This window comes from Pseudoliparis swirei, chromosome 4 (assembly GCF_029220125.1).
Source record: "Pseudoliparis swirei isolate HS2019 ecotype Mariana Trench chromosome 4, NWPU_hadal_v1, whole genome shotgun sequence".
Taxonomy (NCBI): Eukaryota; Metazoa; Chordata; class Actinopteri; order Perciformes; family Liparidae; genus Pseudoliparis; species Pseudoliparis swirei.
Genome location: NC_079391.1, coordinates 3301330 through 3317077, shown reverse-complemented (window position 1 = coordinate 3317077; position 15748 = coordinate 3301330). Strand labels below are relative to the sequence as shown.

The 15748-nt window shown below is 43.3% G+C and overlaps 1 protein-coding gene across 1 annotated transcript; it reads right to left on the bottom strand.

Annotated features, from left to right (window-relative positions):
* Window positions 1-144: 144 nt before the first annotated feature.
* On the bottom strand, window positions 145-15366 carry pkma (pyruvate kinase M1/2a). The gene is made up of 11 exons (XM_056411987.1): window positions 15260-15366; window positions 8957-9132; window positions 8097-8188; window positions 5556-5687; window positions 5282-5468; window positions 4583-4853; window positions 4337-4487; window positions 4056-4208; window positions 3126-3292; window positions 1755-1936; window positions 145-1193 (listed from the first exon to the last, which is right to left on the bottom strand). The coding sequence occupies exons 2-11, from the start codon at window positions 9111-9113 to the stop codon at window positions 1087-1089; spliced, it is 1599 nt and encodes a 532-aa protein (XP_056267962.1). The 5' UTR covers window positions 9114-9132; window positions 15260-15366; the 3' UTR covers window positions 145-1086.
* Window positions 15367-15748: the final 382 nt, after the last annotated feature.

Sequence of the window (15748 nt, the reverse complement as noted above, 5' to 3'; positions counted from 1 at the left end):
AGATGCTTCACACGTTGGTATTTATAAGCTCTTAAATCCATCAAACCTCCTCAGGTTGTCACAATAAAAGCTCTACGGTACATTTAATGAACTTTAATCCTGGATGAACTCACGAAATGTTTTCTTTAAAAAGGCAACGATAGCTTAGGTGTTCGTATTTTTTTTTTATTGATGGAATTTCAGTCTTAGGACAGCTCAGCTACACATTCGTTGTGACTCTAGCGTTACAAGAAGACGACGACAGTGGACCACCGACGCTCGGTACCCGAGGAAATAAACTCTCAAAGTGCATATTCATATTCGTCGACGTCAGTGAACCTCACGTGATTCATAAGTGTCGACTTACATGTGATCCAAATGCGGGGAGAAAAAAAGCCTTTTTATGACCTATTTAATATCACAAATACAGTAACTCACTCAAACACCTCCGGACACCCAACGCCGACATTTCAGACAAAATATACGCCGGGTCGGATGTCCCAAAACAAAAGTCAAGTAGAATATCAGATGTAACATTGGAGTGCAACACGTACAGATACAGCGACGGCGTTGACAGGGTGGGGGAGGGGCTGTTCGGGTGGAGCCAGTGCAGTCCTGTAGGAGGAGCCCTTCGATTTTTTTTTTGAGGGTGCGCGTGTTTGTGGCGCCACAAATTTGTTCGTTCCGTCGGCAGAGGGAGTGCGATTAGAAGCTACAGTACTCGAGGCGCTCCGCCCACCGACTCCACCCGAACGAGAGCCGGGATGCATTCACTCTCACCGGATCACCTTAAATATCAGTGTTTGAGTGAATAAATACAGCAGCTTTCTGCACAGGGTGTTTTCATCTGAGGCCTTGCAGACTGGGGTTACATGGACAAAATAAAACATTTAAAAAAGGAATGGAGACAAAGTGGAATCGAGCCTCCGGAAGCAGAACCAGCTCTTTGACCACGTGGTGGTGGTGGTTATTTATTTTCTATGCACATTGCATTATTGCCTAAATAGATTTAATTGTTCAGCAGTGGAGTCGCGCTGGAGCGGAATAGAGAGCTCTGAAAGGTAGATGAAGGAGGGAGGAAGTGGAGCGGCGCCCCCTGGGGGCCGTTCAGGCCACCTGAACCACGCGCATGGTGTTGGTGTAACCGGAGCCGGGGCGCCAGCCGGTCAGGACGATCACCACGTCTCCGGCTTTGAAGAAGCCTCTCGCCTTGCCTGGAAATTAAACAACATACAATCAGGATGAAATTTAAAACGACTATTTATTGATCCCATCCCCGGTCACGCTTTTTATTTTATTCTAATTATTTTGCATATATTGTTTAATAGGTTAATTAGAATAAAATTAATTATATATTTTTTGGTATTTTAAAATATAAATCCAATCTTTACTTCGATAAAGTAAAATAAGATATTTAGTGTGCATACATAAGCTAGTACTGACTAGTTTATGGCAACTTCAACCAATAATATGAACTCTAACATTAAATCAATTTATATAGCACTATATATATATACACACACACTATATCTTAATTTTTTACAACAAGACAGGTGTATACTACACTACACTGCATTTAAAGCCCGCCCACTTCTTCCCGGTCCAATCAAAATGCAGTGGGTTGTATTTAAATCCATTTTTTAACTGTACACCGCTCAAATATTCCATTTCACTCGAGGAATCCTCACGGAACAGAAGCTCAAGACACCAACTTCCATTTGCCCAGAGCTTCACCTGGATCTCTCCCCAGGTGCGCCCTGCACGCGGCGACTCACCCATGTCCATGGCGAAGTTCACGCGCAGGTCGACGTCCTCGGCCCACACGTCGTGGGGCGGCTCGGTGTAGAGCACGGGGAAGATGCCGCGGTACAGGTGGGCCTGGCGGGCCGTCTGGGCGTTACGGGTCACGGCCAGGATGGGCGCACGGGGCCGGTACCTGGAGACCAGGTGGGCGGACCTGCAGATACACGATTAAATGTTACTTTAAATCTAATGACTGAAACAGGAGAAACAGAGAAATTATATGTACCTTCAATTGTGCACAACACATCTCTACTGTTGGTTTTAAGTGAGTAAGAGGCTCAGTCATGACATTCTGTTGTCATTTATGTGATTATATTCTTCACGATATTTAGTCAAAGGCATCATTTGGAGATAGATATTACGTCACACTTAACGTTGAATAATGCTTTTCCGTCCGTTTGAGCCATTAACCTTAAAACATGTACATCATCTAGGATGGATTATTAGATATAAGGCCTTAAAATTAAATTAACCAACACACAATTCATATTGATTTATATATTTAGAGAGAGAGTATAAAGAGAGAGATAAATAGAGAAGAGAAGAGATAAATATAGAGAGATAAGAGAGGGAGAGAATGTTAGAGGCACACAAGAAGTTAAAAGTTGATTTATATATTTAGAGAGAGAGATAAAGAGAGAAAAATATAGAAAGAGATAAGAGAGATAAAGAGAGAGAAAGATGAGGGAGAGAATGTTAGAGGCACACAAGAAGTCAAAAGTTGATTTATATTTTTAGAGAGAGAAATATAGAGAGATAGAGTTAAGAGAGGGAGAGAATGTTAGAGGCACACAAGTTCAAAAAAGAAGGAAAGATAAAAGGGACACTGCATAGAAGAGTTCCTGGAGGAACTAAGAATTATCAATGTTAAAACAGGAATAACATGCATTTCACTTTGCCGTGAAACTAAAGATTTATAATTGGATAACATTTAATATGAAATAGCACGGCATGTGATTAACTCTGTGTGATAGTAAATTAAGTGAGTGAAGGACGGACATTGGGGATAACGATTGACCATTCTTGTGTGTGTGTGTGTGTGTGTGTGTGTGTGGGGGGGGGTACTGTAGACTGGTCAATGCGTAGCGGGACTCGTGGCTCCGAGGACAGCTGTTGGTTTAATGTGGGACTAATTGTTCCTTTTAACATTAATCGCATTGAAAGAGGCTAAAATACGAGGTTTTGGGGTTAATTAAGATGATTTAAATGTGTCCAGATGGGCAGAAATCAAACTGGCGGTCTACTCGGCGTTTGCCAGATTACTTCCTGTCTGGCGCCTCTCTCTCTCTCTCTCTCTCATCATGGTCCTCCCTCGACCTGCCGGGACCAGATGACCCGCCTACCTTCCAGAGCCGGTGAGCACGATCAAGGCGGAGGCCAAGCTCTTGAAGGATGCCTCCACGGCGCCGATGGCGATGGCCTCGGCCGGGTCCTTGCAGTACGGCGTGGAGCGGCGCAGGTCCTCGAACACCTGCCGGTGGAACATGGCCGCCTCGGCCTCACGGGCAATCTGGAACAGACCAGATGAGTCAAGCAGAGGCAGAAAGAGGGGGAATGGTGGAGAAAGAAGAGGAAAAGAGGATAGAAACACGAGAGAGAAAGTGAGAGAGAGAGATAAAGAGAGAGAGATTAGGGAAAGATAGATACAGAGAGAGATAAAGATACAGAGAGAGCGAGAGAGAGATAAAGATAGATACAGAGAGAGAGAGATAGAGAGAAAGAGAGATAGATAGAGTGAGAGATGAGAGAGATTAGGGAAAGATAGATAGAGAGATAGAGAGCGATTAGGGAGAGATAGATAAAGAGAGAGTGAGAGATAAAGATAGATACAGAGAAATAAATAAAGAGATAAGAGAGCGAGAGATAAGGAGATAGATTAAGAGATAGATAAAGAGACAGAGAAAACAACGAGATAGAGAGAAATAAAGATATAACATTTTAAAATGATAACCTGGAATATGTTCTGCAGTACGTTTTTGCATTTTTTCATGTTAGACAATAAATCTGCATTTAACAATTAATTTAAAAAAAGGTTCCACACCATTTCAATGATTAACTGTAAAATATGAATATATAGTAATATAATAATAAAAGTAATAGACGTGTTCTAGAGGACAGTTTTCTAGTATTAAATGATGCTTAAAGTTATAAAGGAGACAAATCATGACGAGATCATTCCATAAAACACAATTAAATGTCTTTAAATAATAATAAGTACATTTTTAAACTTGGAGTGCGTTCTTTAAATATGTTTCTTGTGCACGTGGGCTCACCATGTGCTGCGTGCGCACCGCCTCCAGAGGGTAGTCCCCCTTGGCGGTCTCTCCGCTCAGCATGATGCAGTCGGCGCCGTCCAGCACGGCGTTGGCCACGTCGCTGCCCTCGGCCCGGGTGGGGCGGGGCTTCTTGATCATGCTCTCCAGCATCTGCGGGGCATCCAGGCGATGCGTTCAAGGGGCGACGTACATACGGAAACATCGGAAGACTATCGGCCACCGGGGGGAAATGAGATCGCTGCGGAAATACAGAAACGCGTCGTTTGCCGCCGCCTCACCTGAGTGGCGCAGGTGATCGGCTTGCCGGCTCTGTTGCAGCGGCCGATCATCATCTTCTGGGCGAGGAAGACCTTTTCTGTGGGGATCTCGATACCCAGGTCGCCGCGGGCGACCATGATGCCGTCGCTGGCCTCCATGATCTCATCAAACCTGCAGAAAGAATTATTAATTTAACAGAAAAACTGTAAATTACAAATGGGACTCTAAAATAATCAAATGCCATGTGGAAGGTGCACGACACACACCTGCGTACACCCTCGTGGTTCTCCAGCTTGCTGATGATCTTGATGTCTTTGCCCTTCTCCCCCAGCACCGCCCTGACGGCGTGCACGTCCGCCGCCTTGCGGATGAAGGAGGCGAAGATCATGTCGACGCCGTGCTCCACGCCGAACAGGAGGTCCTCGATGTCCTTCTCCGAGACGGCGGGCAGGTCCACGGCGGCGCCGGGGAGGTTCACGCCCTTCTTGCTGCCCAGGGTGCCGCCGTTCTCAATCTCGCACATGAGGAAGTCAGAACCTGGGGAGAGAGAGAGAGAGAGAGAGAGAGAGAGAGAACATTATTAAAGGAGGCAGAAAGTCACCTCATTTAAGAGTAGACTTAATCCTCTTTAATAGTCTTATAGTTAGGGCTGAATCAGGATTGCCCTGGCCCCGCCCCTATATATGCTGCTATAGGCTTATAGGGGATGTTTTAGGATACACTGAGCACCTCTCTCCTCTTCTCTCTCTCCGTATGGATGAATTTATATCTCTCCATCACACATTACTAACTCTACTTCCTCCCTGGAGTCTTTATGACTTGACATCTCATACCTGGCTGTGTCTGGTGTAATTTGTGATATTGGGCTGTATAGAGTAAACTGAATTGAAATGAATGGGCCGAGTCTTAACACGCATCGGGGGGGTTTCTAAACCTTCTAATGGATTCTGAGAGATTTTATTTACCAATCTCCTTGACCTGAAGGGACATGAGTCCGTCGTCGATGTAGATCTTGCTTCCGATCTCGACCACATTGGGAATGTTCTTGTAGTCCAGCCAGAGGATCTCGGCGCTGCAGTCATCCTGATAAGTGTCGTCCAGGGTGATCTTGATCATGTTGCCCTTCTTTAGCTCCACCTCGGCCTCGCCGCTCTGTCAGACAGACGGCATTCGTGCCAACGACGGGTGAGAAAAGTCGCGTTGAAGACATAGCGGCCGAAGCTAAAACGCTCAACTCACTCCCTTGATGAGGCCGGTCCTGATCTCGGGGCCCTTGGTGTCCAGGGCGATGCCGATGGGCCGGTACTGGATGCTGCCGGGCTCGAAGCTCTCGCACGCCGTGCGCACATTCCTGATGGTGTCAGCGTGGTACTACATGGAGGAAGAGACACGGTGAGATCCCGCCAGAGGAAACGATAAGAAACATTCATTTTATACACACACCTGTGAAACTGACCTCTAACCCATCTACTGACTTTATTGTAGACAGACATAAAAAGAAATTGCAACTATGCACTGGTGTTATAGAAGTCATATATAGGTTTTATTCGGCGAGATAACGCCTGTGTGACGACTCGCCCGCTCATAAACACGAGTCACACCGTCAGCATCGCTCCGGGGTCGTAAGGTTCTGGCATGTCAGGAATCAGAGTGCACTGACCACAATAACTGATGGGATAAAACGTCTTGTTAATTAAAGAGTCTGTAAGAAATGCCTTTGAAGTCCCAAAATACTTGTGAATACACAGTCACTCAAACTAGCATAATAGACAGAGGAGGTGTTGTCTTGCGAGTCAGCTGAAGACATTTAGAGTTTCTTAGGCAGTTGGCTCTTCCATAGCCAACTGCCATGTTTCTACAGTAGCCAACCCAACATTTCCCATTTAACATGAGAGATATCTCAGTTGGTTGCAATTTGCGACCTCACCACTAGAGGCCGCCAAATCCTACACACGCTGCACCTTTAACCGGTTTAAGAAATTAGATTTTTGGGGATATATGCAACATAATATGCGTTACACTTTGAAGTGGCGTGACCTTGGTGTTGGTTTTTGTACACGCTCAATGACAGTCCAGGCGTGCCGCCAGCAGAGGAGATAACGCGCAGGAGGCCACAGGCACTATTTATAGAACAAAGCTCAGATTTATTTAGCGGTTCACCAAATTTAGACTTGATCTTGTTGAAACAAACCCACGCGAACCGCGGATACTTTTCATTGAGGAGAACTCTCGATAATTAAGTTAATTATTCCTATACTGGCGGGGCGATAAGACTTTTGACTTCATGCTCTAACTCGAGCCCAATAGGCAACAACAGCTGACGATATGTTCACCTGTAATGTGGAGGTTTTTGAACGAAACTGTAATATCGGACGTTATATTTTACGATGTAGTTGTTGTGGTTATATAAATGTAACTTACGGTGCCGTTGGATTACTGATAAACCGACCAGTTAACACAGGTGCATGTAAAACTATTTATTTTAAGCTAAACGGCAACAAATATGGATTAAAGCCGAATATTTTGTTGAATAAAAAAAACATGTGAATGAATAAATGTTGAGCTCAGACAATCACGGAGAAGACTGAGAGTCACATGTGTGAGAGTAAAGAACGCAATGCTTCTGAGAGTTATTAATAATAATAATAACTTGAACGTTAACATTATGAATGATGCTTTTAACTATTTGATAGAGCTCTAGTTTAATGTTCCAGTGAGTCTCCTCGGTCTCCAATGGGCATTGAACTCATTGAGACAGGTGGACTCCATCCACCGTGGTCTCCATACGGTGGTCTCCATACGGTGGTAGTCCTCCAAGCCAATTCATACGTCGTTGAATGCGATTAACTCCTTATTGCATTAACTTTAACAGCCTTATTATGTAAACAAAAAAATATTTTCTAAAAAGTACATTTATGCATCACGTCCAACAGAGCAGTGAGCATTTTGCAGACTCCTAATCTACACGGCAACACCAGTCTAAACTGACACTATGGAAAAGGTCAATTAAATTTAAAAAATATGGATAATGCTCTAATTAGATCAGAAACACGACGAGCATCTCGCCCTGAGGGCAGACTCAGCTCATCAATGCCGCTCACCAGGACCGAGTGCATAATTATATTATAGCAACTAGAACGGGCACTCGGTAGAGCGCATACCTTCGCATATCACAAGATTGGGCATTGAATTATGAACATTTTGGCATTAGTTGCATGACAATTGGATAAAACTTGACCGCGCTATGGTAAAAAGAAGATGTTGACCTTTTCTTGACCCGATCAATCCCAAAATCTAATCAAATGGTCCCCGGATAATAACCAATGATCCCACCAAATTTCATGCGATTCGGTTTAATACTTTTTGAGTTATGCGAGGAACACGCATACAAATAAATGGCGATCAAAACATAACCTTCCGCATTTTCAATGCGAAGGCAACTAGTGGCGGTGTGCCACGTCTCTCTGTTAGCTTCTTCCTCTTAAATGTGCTTGATTGTATTCATCACGTAGGACATGTTGACTGAAACCCAACCCGTTTCAAAGTGCAGAAATAATACTTTGAGGTGAGATCTGCAGCTCGTACTAAGCACCATTTTTCTTCCGTCCTCCTATAAAATAAAATGTGCCCTCGAGGGGAAAACTGCAGAACTCTGAGATGAACTCACAGAGTGTGATCAGACTGGTTACAGAGTGTGATCAGACTGGTTACAGACCCATTTTAAATGGAAACTGAGCACCGTTTGAGCCGTTGAGACATTCGTAGGAGACAGAGACCCACCTCATGCGTGCCATGGGAGAAGTTCATGCGAGCAATGTTCATTCCGGACTTGATCATCTCCTGCAGCATTTCCACAGAACGAGACACCGGCCCTGCAGGCGGTTATCGGAAAGGAGAGGACAATGTTTAAAATATTGATTAATGGAATAAACAATAGACGGCATTAGCGCAACCCTAGTAGAAAGCCAGGGTTCTTACACATTTTGACCAATGGATTTCCAGGACTTTAAATCAAATTTCCATGACCAAACTGAAATCTCGGTTTAAACATGAACAATTTAGAAAATGTTGGGTATTGAGAGCCTACGGCGGCTTATATTTTGAGCGTATTTCCTTAAAAAAACATATCAACTAGAACGGGCACTCGGTAGAGCGCTTACCTTCGCATATCACAAGATTGGGCATTGAATTATGAACATTTTGGCATTAGTTGCATGCCAATTGGATAAAAATTGGTAAAAAGAAGATTTTGACCTTTTCATGACCTTGACCCGATCGATCCCAAAATCTAATCAAATGGTCCCCGGATAATGACCAACCATCCCACCAAATTTCATGCGATTCGGTTTAATACTTTTTGACTTATGCGAGTGACACGCCTACAAATAAATAAATAAATACACGCCGATCAAAACATAACCTTCCGCATTTTCAATGCGAAGGTAATTATTTCAAACTCGGCGTAAATGAGCATGTGATTATAACAAATTTCCATGACTTTTCCCAAACTTTTATGATTCAAGTTTTTTCCATGACTTTTCCAGGCCTGGAAATGACCATTTTAAAATTCCATGACTTTTCCAGGTTTTCCATGACCGTACGAACCCTGGAAACCACATCGCGGCTGAGCGTGCACCCACCGATGGTGCAGATGATGCCGGTGTTGCGTGCGTTGGTGGGCTCGGAGTCGATGTCCAGCAGGCACATGTGTTCCAGGAAGGTGTCGGCCATGGAGGCGTTGAGCTGCTGCGTCTGGATGAAGGCGGAGCCTAGGTCTGGAGTCTTTAACTGAGGCATGGCGATCACTGCTGAAGTCCTGCACGAAACAAAGGGGAGAAAATAGTAAATATAGAGGCAACTTTCTTCGGTTTCTGTTGTTCCAGGATTCCTTAAACCGCGTCTCACACACACTGAATCCCACTCTCTCCGAGTCTTGGCTGTTGTTCATGTTTATTTGAATGGACTGAGATCTAGGCGAGAGCTTTTTTTTCCCACACTGGCCAGCAAGTAATAGCACCGTGTCTATTTTCAGCCACCAAGTCTAAAGGATAGTAAAGACGAAGATTGAAGCCACTGCAATTCTTTTAAATACAAACGCGGTATTGTGAGCGATGTTGCACAACACCTTTTCTTTAGCTTCTATTTGCTTTTCAGGTTGCATAACCAACAGGACTAAATGTACGCTTATGACACGTTTAAATTAAACACCACTCTTTTTCCAGTTGGAATATTAAAAAGGAAATGCGAAGGCAAGACCGTCTGCACTGCAGCCGCACAGCAGCATAGAGCTTATGGTACAGTCTGTTCCCACCCACCTCCCCCTGAGTAACCCATGGCAACAGCACCATCACACAGAGCGCCTACAGGGCTGAAGCTGACAGATTGCATCACGACGTTCTTGCTTGAAAAGAGACAACATATATTACTGTAACATATATTACAATCACATATATTACAATAACACATATTACTGTAACATATATCACAACATATATTACTAAAACATATATTACTAAAACATATTACTATAACATATATTACAATAACATATATTACAATAACATATATTACTATAAACTGCACAAAAGAGATATTACAGCAATCTTTTAAATGGCTCAAAACTGACATGGATGCACAGCGTCTTGCCTTTTTACCCGTGAGAGAATTAGAGAGACTGAACACATCGACATCGAGGTGTGTTGAAGCAGGGCGGAGCATCGTGATGAGGAATGTGGCTCATACTATGGCTCTACCTGTTGTAACTACACGACAGGTGAGTCGCTATCTGGTGGTATGAAAGATAAGGTTCCTCATGAATTGGTCAGCCGTATATTCATTCACCTATTTCATAACTTTCAAACTGATCCCTTTGGGATTCATTCAACGCAATACCCCCTTATTTGATGTGCACAATTTGTAGAAATACTAACTAACTATGAATTAACTGTATTGAAGAAGAATAAAAACACACAAGGCAGCGCTCACTCACAGCGAGAGACATCGCTGCATCGAGTGCAGGTGCTTTTCTGTTTTTGGCCGATCAAGCCGTTTTTACCAATATCGGCCGATCAATCGGAGCATCACTATCAGAAAGTGGAATTATTTCAAAATTTAATTGACAGAAAATGGGATATACAACTAGCATGTTTACAGCATTATTACACTTAAATTAATGACTTGTGAAGACACAATAAATACTACATCTTCAACTGCAAGACTCTGAGGATGCACCTGGTCACATGTTCCATGTGCACTGTCCATCTTCTAGTTCTCACAATCAATAGTTCCCATTAATATATTAAGAAATTGATTATAATCCATTCTGAATCTATGGCAAGGGAGGAGGGAGAGATAGAAGAAGAAATGAAGGTGGGAGAGATAGAAGAAGAAAAGGTGGGAGAGATAGAAGAAGAAAAGGTGGGAGAGATAGAAGAAGAAAAGGTGGGAGAGATAGATGAAGAAAAGGTGGGAGAGATAGAAGAAGAAAAGGTGGGAGAGATAGAAGAAGAAAAGGTGGGAGAGATAGACGAAGAAAAGGTGGGAGAGATAGACGAAGAAAAGGTGGGAGAGATAGACGAAGAGAAGGTGGGAGAGATAGACGAAGAGAAGGTGGGAGAGATAGACGAAGAGAAGGTGGGAGAGATAGACGAAGAGAAGGTGGGAGAGATAGAAGAAGAGAAGGTGGGAGAGATAGAAGAAGAAATGAAGGTGGGAGAGATAGAAGAAGAAGTGAAGGTGGGAGAGATAGAAGAAGAGAAGGTGGGAGAGATAGAAGAAGAGAAGGTGGGAGAGATAGACAAAGAGAAGGTGGGAGAGATAGAAGAAGAGAAGGTGGGAGAGATAGACGAAGAGAAGGTGGGAGAGATAGACGAAGAGAAGGTGGGAGAGATAGACGAAGAGAAGGTGGGAGAGATAGACGAAATGAAGGTGGGAGAGATAGACGAAGAAATGAAGGTGGGAGAGATAGACGAAGAAATGAAGGTGGGAGAGATAGAAGAAGAAATGAAGGTGGGAGAGATAGAAGAAGAAGTGAAGGTGGGAGAGATAGAAGAAGAAGTGAAGGTGGGAGAGATAGAAGAAGAAGTGAAGGTGGGAGAGATAGAAGAAGAAGTGAAGGTGGGAGAGATAGAAGAAGAAGAAGACCTCCCAGATATAATGACTCTCCCTGCCTAGTGCAGACCCCCCCCCCAGTGGAGAGATGATGTTCCCTTGGTTTAAATTAAACATGAAGGTCGACAGAACTCTGACCAGCAGGAAGACGAGTCGATTAGAGAAATTCCTCTGGTGCTTTACCTCCTCTGCACAGACTCAAGAAACAGGCAAAGAATGTCACATGTGTAACTGAAGCCAGGCTCAACAGTAATGTGGTCCGACCCCCCCCCCCCCCCACACACACACGCACTCATCACATCCTAATTACAAATGCATCGTGGTGGGGGATTCCGGGCTGAGCCACTATGCCAACAGGCTGATGTAACAACGGGGCAGACCATCTACGTGAGCTCAGTCACATCGCACGACAGCAGAGTGGGCTGAACCACTGTGAAGGACTGCAGAGGGGGGGAACGAGGCTGAAGCATCTGCAGCAGTCGTGTGCTGCGTAGTCGTCGTTTATGTTTTATTCTGTCATTATTTATGAACGGGGGCAATATTCAATGGAGTATTTTATTGAATAGAAATATCAGATTGTTGCTTGTGACGCTGTTATCCTAGCCTGCATGATGCCATCATAAATAATGTTTGGGCTTTAGTAACTCACAGAGCAGGATTTCATTTTTTAAAAAGAGCAATAGTCAGTGAAGTATCTAGAAATTTGGTTAAATATTTCTAAACTGGTCGGGTATTTTTTCATGAACAATATGGTTATCACAACAATGAAATACTGCTGACAACCCAATATAACTAATAATAAGGGGATGCACATTTAAATGCCTTAAAGAGAAAGGTTGACGCAAAGTTTTAAGCAAATCATCCGACAACCACGACATGGATTACAAATCAGATGAATCATAAAAAAATAAACGCATTAAAAAAAGAGAATAGAGCTCTGCCAGGTGTTGGTATCGTTTGATTGAATATGAATAAATTAATCATAAATACACTATACACATAGTTAATGTGGTAAACGACTATTCTTTGGTTTTTAATGAAGTTTCTACAGAGGTGTGGAGAGGCTCATCTCCAGAGTTCTAATGGAACATTCTGGTATCGCCTTAGAAGACTTACAGAGGGTTAGAAAACAGAAGCTATAAAACTGGCCTTCATTTGAGTGACAAGTTTAAAGAACAACATTATTTCAAATAAAAATCATTATTTCTACCCTAACAATGTCATTCAGGCGCTCGAGAGTAAATCCCATCAGGCGGGGATAACGGGCGTGGAACAAGGAGATGAGACTTTCACCACGGCGGCTTGAGAGCAGTGTTACCGCCAGCCTCGGCAGGTTTTAAGTTTATATAAATGACATGTAATATAATGCAGGGTTCTTACACATTTTGACCGATGGATTTCCAGGACTTTAAACCAAATTTCCATGACCAAACTGAAATCTCGGTATAAACATGAAAACTGTAGAACATTTTGCGTATTGAGAGCTATCGCCGGTTTATATTTTAAGCGTCTTTCTTTAAAAAAAAAATATTAATTATTTCAAACTGGGTGTAAATGAACATGTGATTATAACAAATTTTCATGACTTTTCCAAAACTTTTATGATTTAAGTATTTTTCCATGACTTTTCCAGGCCTGGAAAAGACCATTTTAAAATTCCATGACTTCTCCAGGTTTTCCATGACCGTACGAACCCCGTGTAATATAATGGTACAGGATACTGTGAACATGCAGTGCATCTGGCAGCATGTTTAAACCATTACATCTCAAGCACCTTTCATCAAATCGAGTGCGTAGTTGTCAGCAAAAGCGCGTCTGCAAGTGACAAAGGCATCCCATAATTGGCAGCATTCACCCCGGGGCTTCACGCATACATGCAGCGACGGTGGGGAGGATCTGCATTGGGAACTGTGCCAGCAGAAAAAGGCCTCGTCTCCTGCGCTGACCACAATTGCAGCTGCAAACTAGAACGGACACTCGGTAGAGCGCATACCTTCGCATATCACAAGATCGGGCATTGAATTATGAACATGTTGGCATTAGTTGCATGCCAATTGGATAAAAATTGACCGCGCTATGGTAAAAAGAAGATTTTGACCTTTTCATAACCTTGACATTGACCCGATCGATCCCAAAATCTAATCAAATGGTCCCCGGATAATAACCAATCATCCCACCAAATGTCATGCGATTCGGTTCAATACTTTTTGAGTTATGAGTGTAACACGCACACAAATAAATGGCGATCAAAACATAACCTTGCGCATTTTCAATGCGAAGGTAATTAAAGTATTTCACCACAACACGGCGGTCAAGGGCAATTGACCGCGTTGCCGTGCGTCAACTGCAGCAGATGATAGACGTCACGATGCATAAATCATCTTACCGGCCAATGTGCTTCTTAAAAAGTAGAAATATACCAAAGCTAAAATTATAATTTAACTGTATTCTCACGGGGCAAATATTTAAAGAGAAAACAGCTGATGGCGCATGGCTTTAAACGCTGGTCGCTTCCTTCTGTCGAGCTCAAAGCGTTGACAGGATTCCTGGTCGCTCGACGTGATAACCAGACTGGGCCCCCGGGACGCAGACTCCATTTTGGCAACAGGGGCCAGCAATGACACAGCAATGACAGCGTCTACAGATTTTTGCAATACCCCAAATAATGATGACTCACAACATAACTCAGCACATGCGGGCTACACCACGAGGGCCGACGCATATCCTTCTTAGTATTTCACAAAAATATGACATTTTCATTTTTTTAAATGGGCCTATAAACAACGCCCTGGTCAACTCATCTTCCTACCAAGGACAACGCAGCTAGAAGCCATAACTATAACCGAAATACAAGGTTGGACCTGCCTTTCTGTCCATAGTGTCAACATGACCCGTTGTCTTTGGCACCGCTGCAATAAGATACTGCAGTGAAGCCGCAACAGCAATATGTTAAACTACATTTGTTATAGGGCGGTTATTTATCTGCAGCATAATAAAAAAAAGGTTATTTAAATATGTTAATGGGGATATTTTTAAGTGTGAAAGGTTTTTAAAAGCATCTAATGACGAAGTGCCGTGTGCATGATGACGACACACGACGTGTGACATGCAGTGGCGTTTGAGCTCTGGTGCATTTTAGTCACTTTAAAAAGCATCAGTAATGTACAGTAACATAGTTTCACACACACACACACACACACACACACACTGCAGTCAGCTCGATGCGCCTAGGGTCACGTTCTCATCCTGCGTCACATTTTCTTGATCTAGAGCGTCGTCACAGAAACTGACCAATGGGAGGCCGAGAAGACGAAGCGGCCACACCCACAACAGGAAGTGATTCACCAACGTTCAACACCGTACGCATCACATTTAATTTAATCGATTGAGACAATAAAACGTGTTTAACCATAAACAAAATAACACAGAAGTGTTGGCGAGTTCGTCACAGAACATATGACGAAACGCCCTCAATGTATCCATCTAGTAACTGCATTTTTGAAAGGGCAACGTTTTCAAGACAAATACCACAAACCAGCATAGCGGGAATAAAAATGGCCAATCTAACGTTGCGCTAACCAGACAGTTTTAGCATTTTTAAACATGACGTAATTCAAAGTTAGATAGTTAAACGTGGAAAGCAAACGAGCAGTGACGGAATCACATGGTCTTACCACCTCGCAGGATGAAACGCTAGCTGCAGATAACGCTATATTAAAGATAAAAAGGTTTCGAAAGGCAGCGATGTGACGGCGCAGGTGTCGCACAGGTTATCAGATAACTTCGTCGGATCGATAAGCGATCGGGTTGCGGCCCGTGTTGAGGATACCCACCGTGACTCGTCGAACCTCTGCTTATGAAGATGTAACTGCCGCTGAACACTGAGACGAGGCTCAAGGTGATCTTCTTAGTCCCTCGCGCTGCGGAACTACTTTCTAGGGATGCTGAGACGTATCCATCCGAGAGAATAACGGTACATTAACAGAAATTACACACAAACCTGACCAATTGTATCACAACCGCGGTCATACAACATCTAATCAAACGGGTGTTTTATTTGATCATTACGTTTGAGGCAAGTCTGGAAACTAAAAGTAAAGAAACTGACGCGGAGGGATACCTTCATACAGGACGCGGTGGAAGTGCTTTGTAAAGTTACGGAGCCAATCGCGGCGCTTGAATGCAAGCTCCCAGGTCACGTGACAAAGGATGGCGTGCTCTACCTTCTAAAAAAAATAAACAGCGTTTCGGGTATAATGGTTATTTATATATTTTCCAGTTTAATGGCCCTTTTAGAGATTATAATTCGTACATTTGTCACG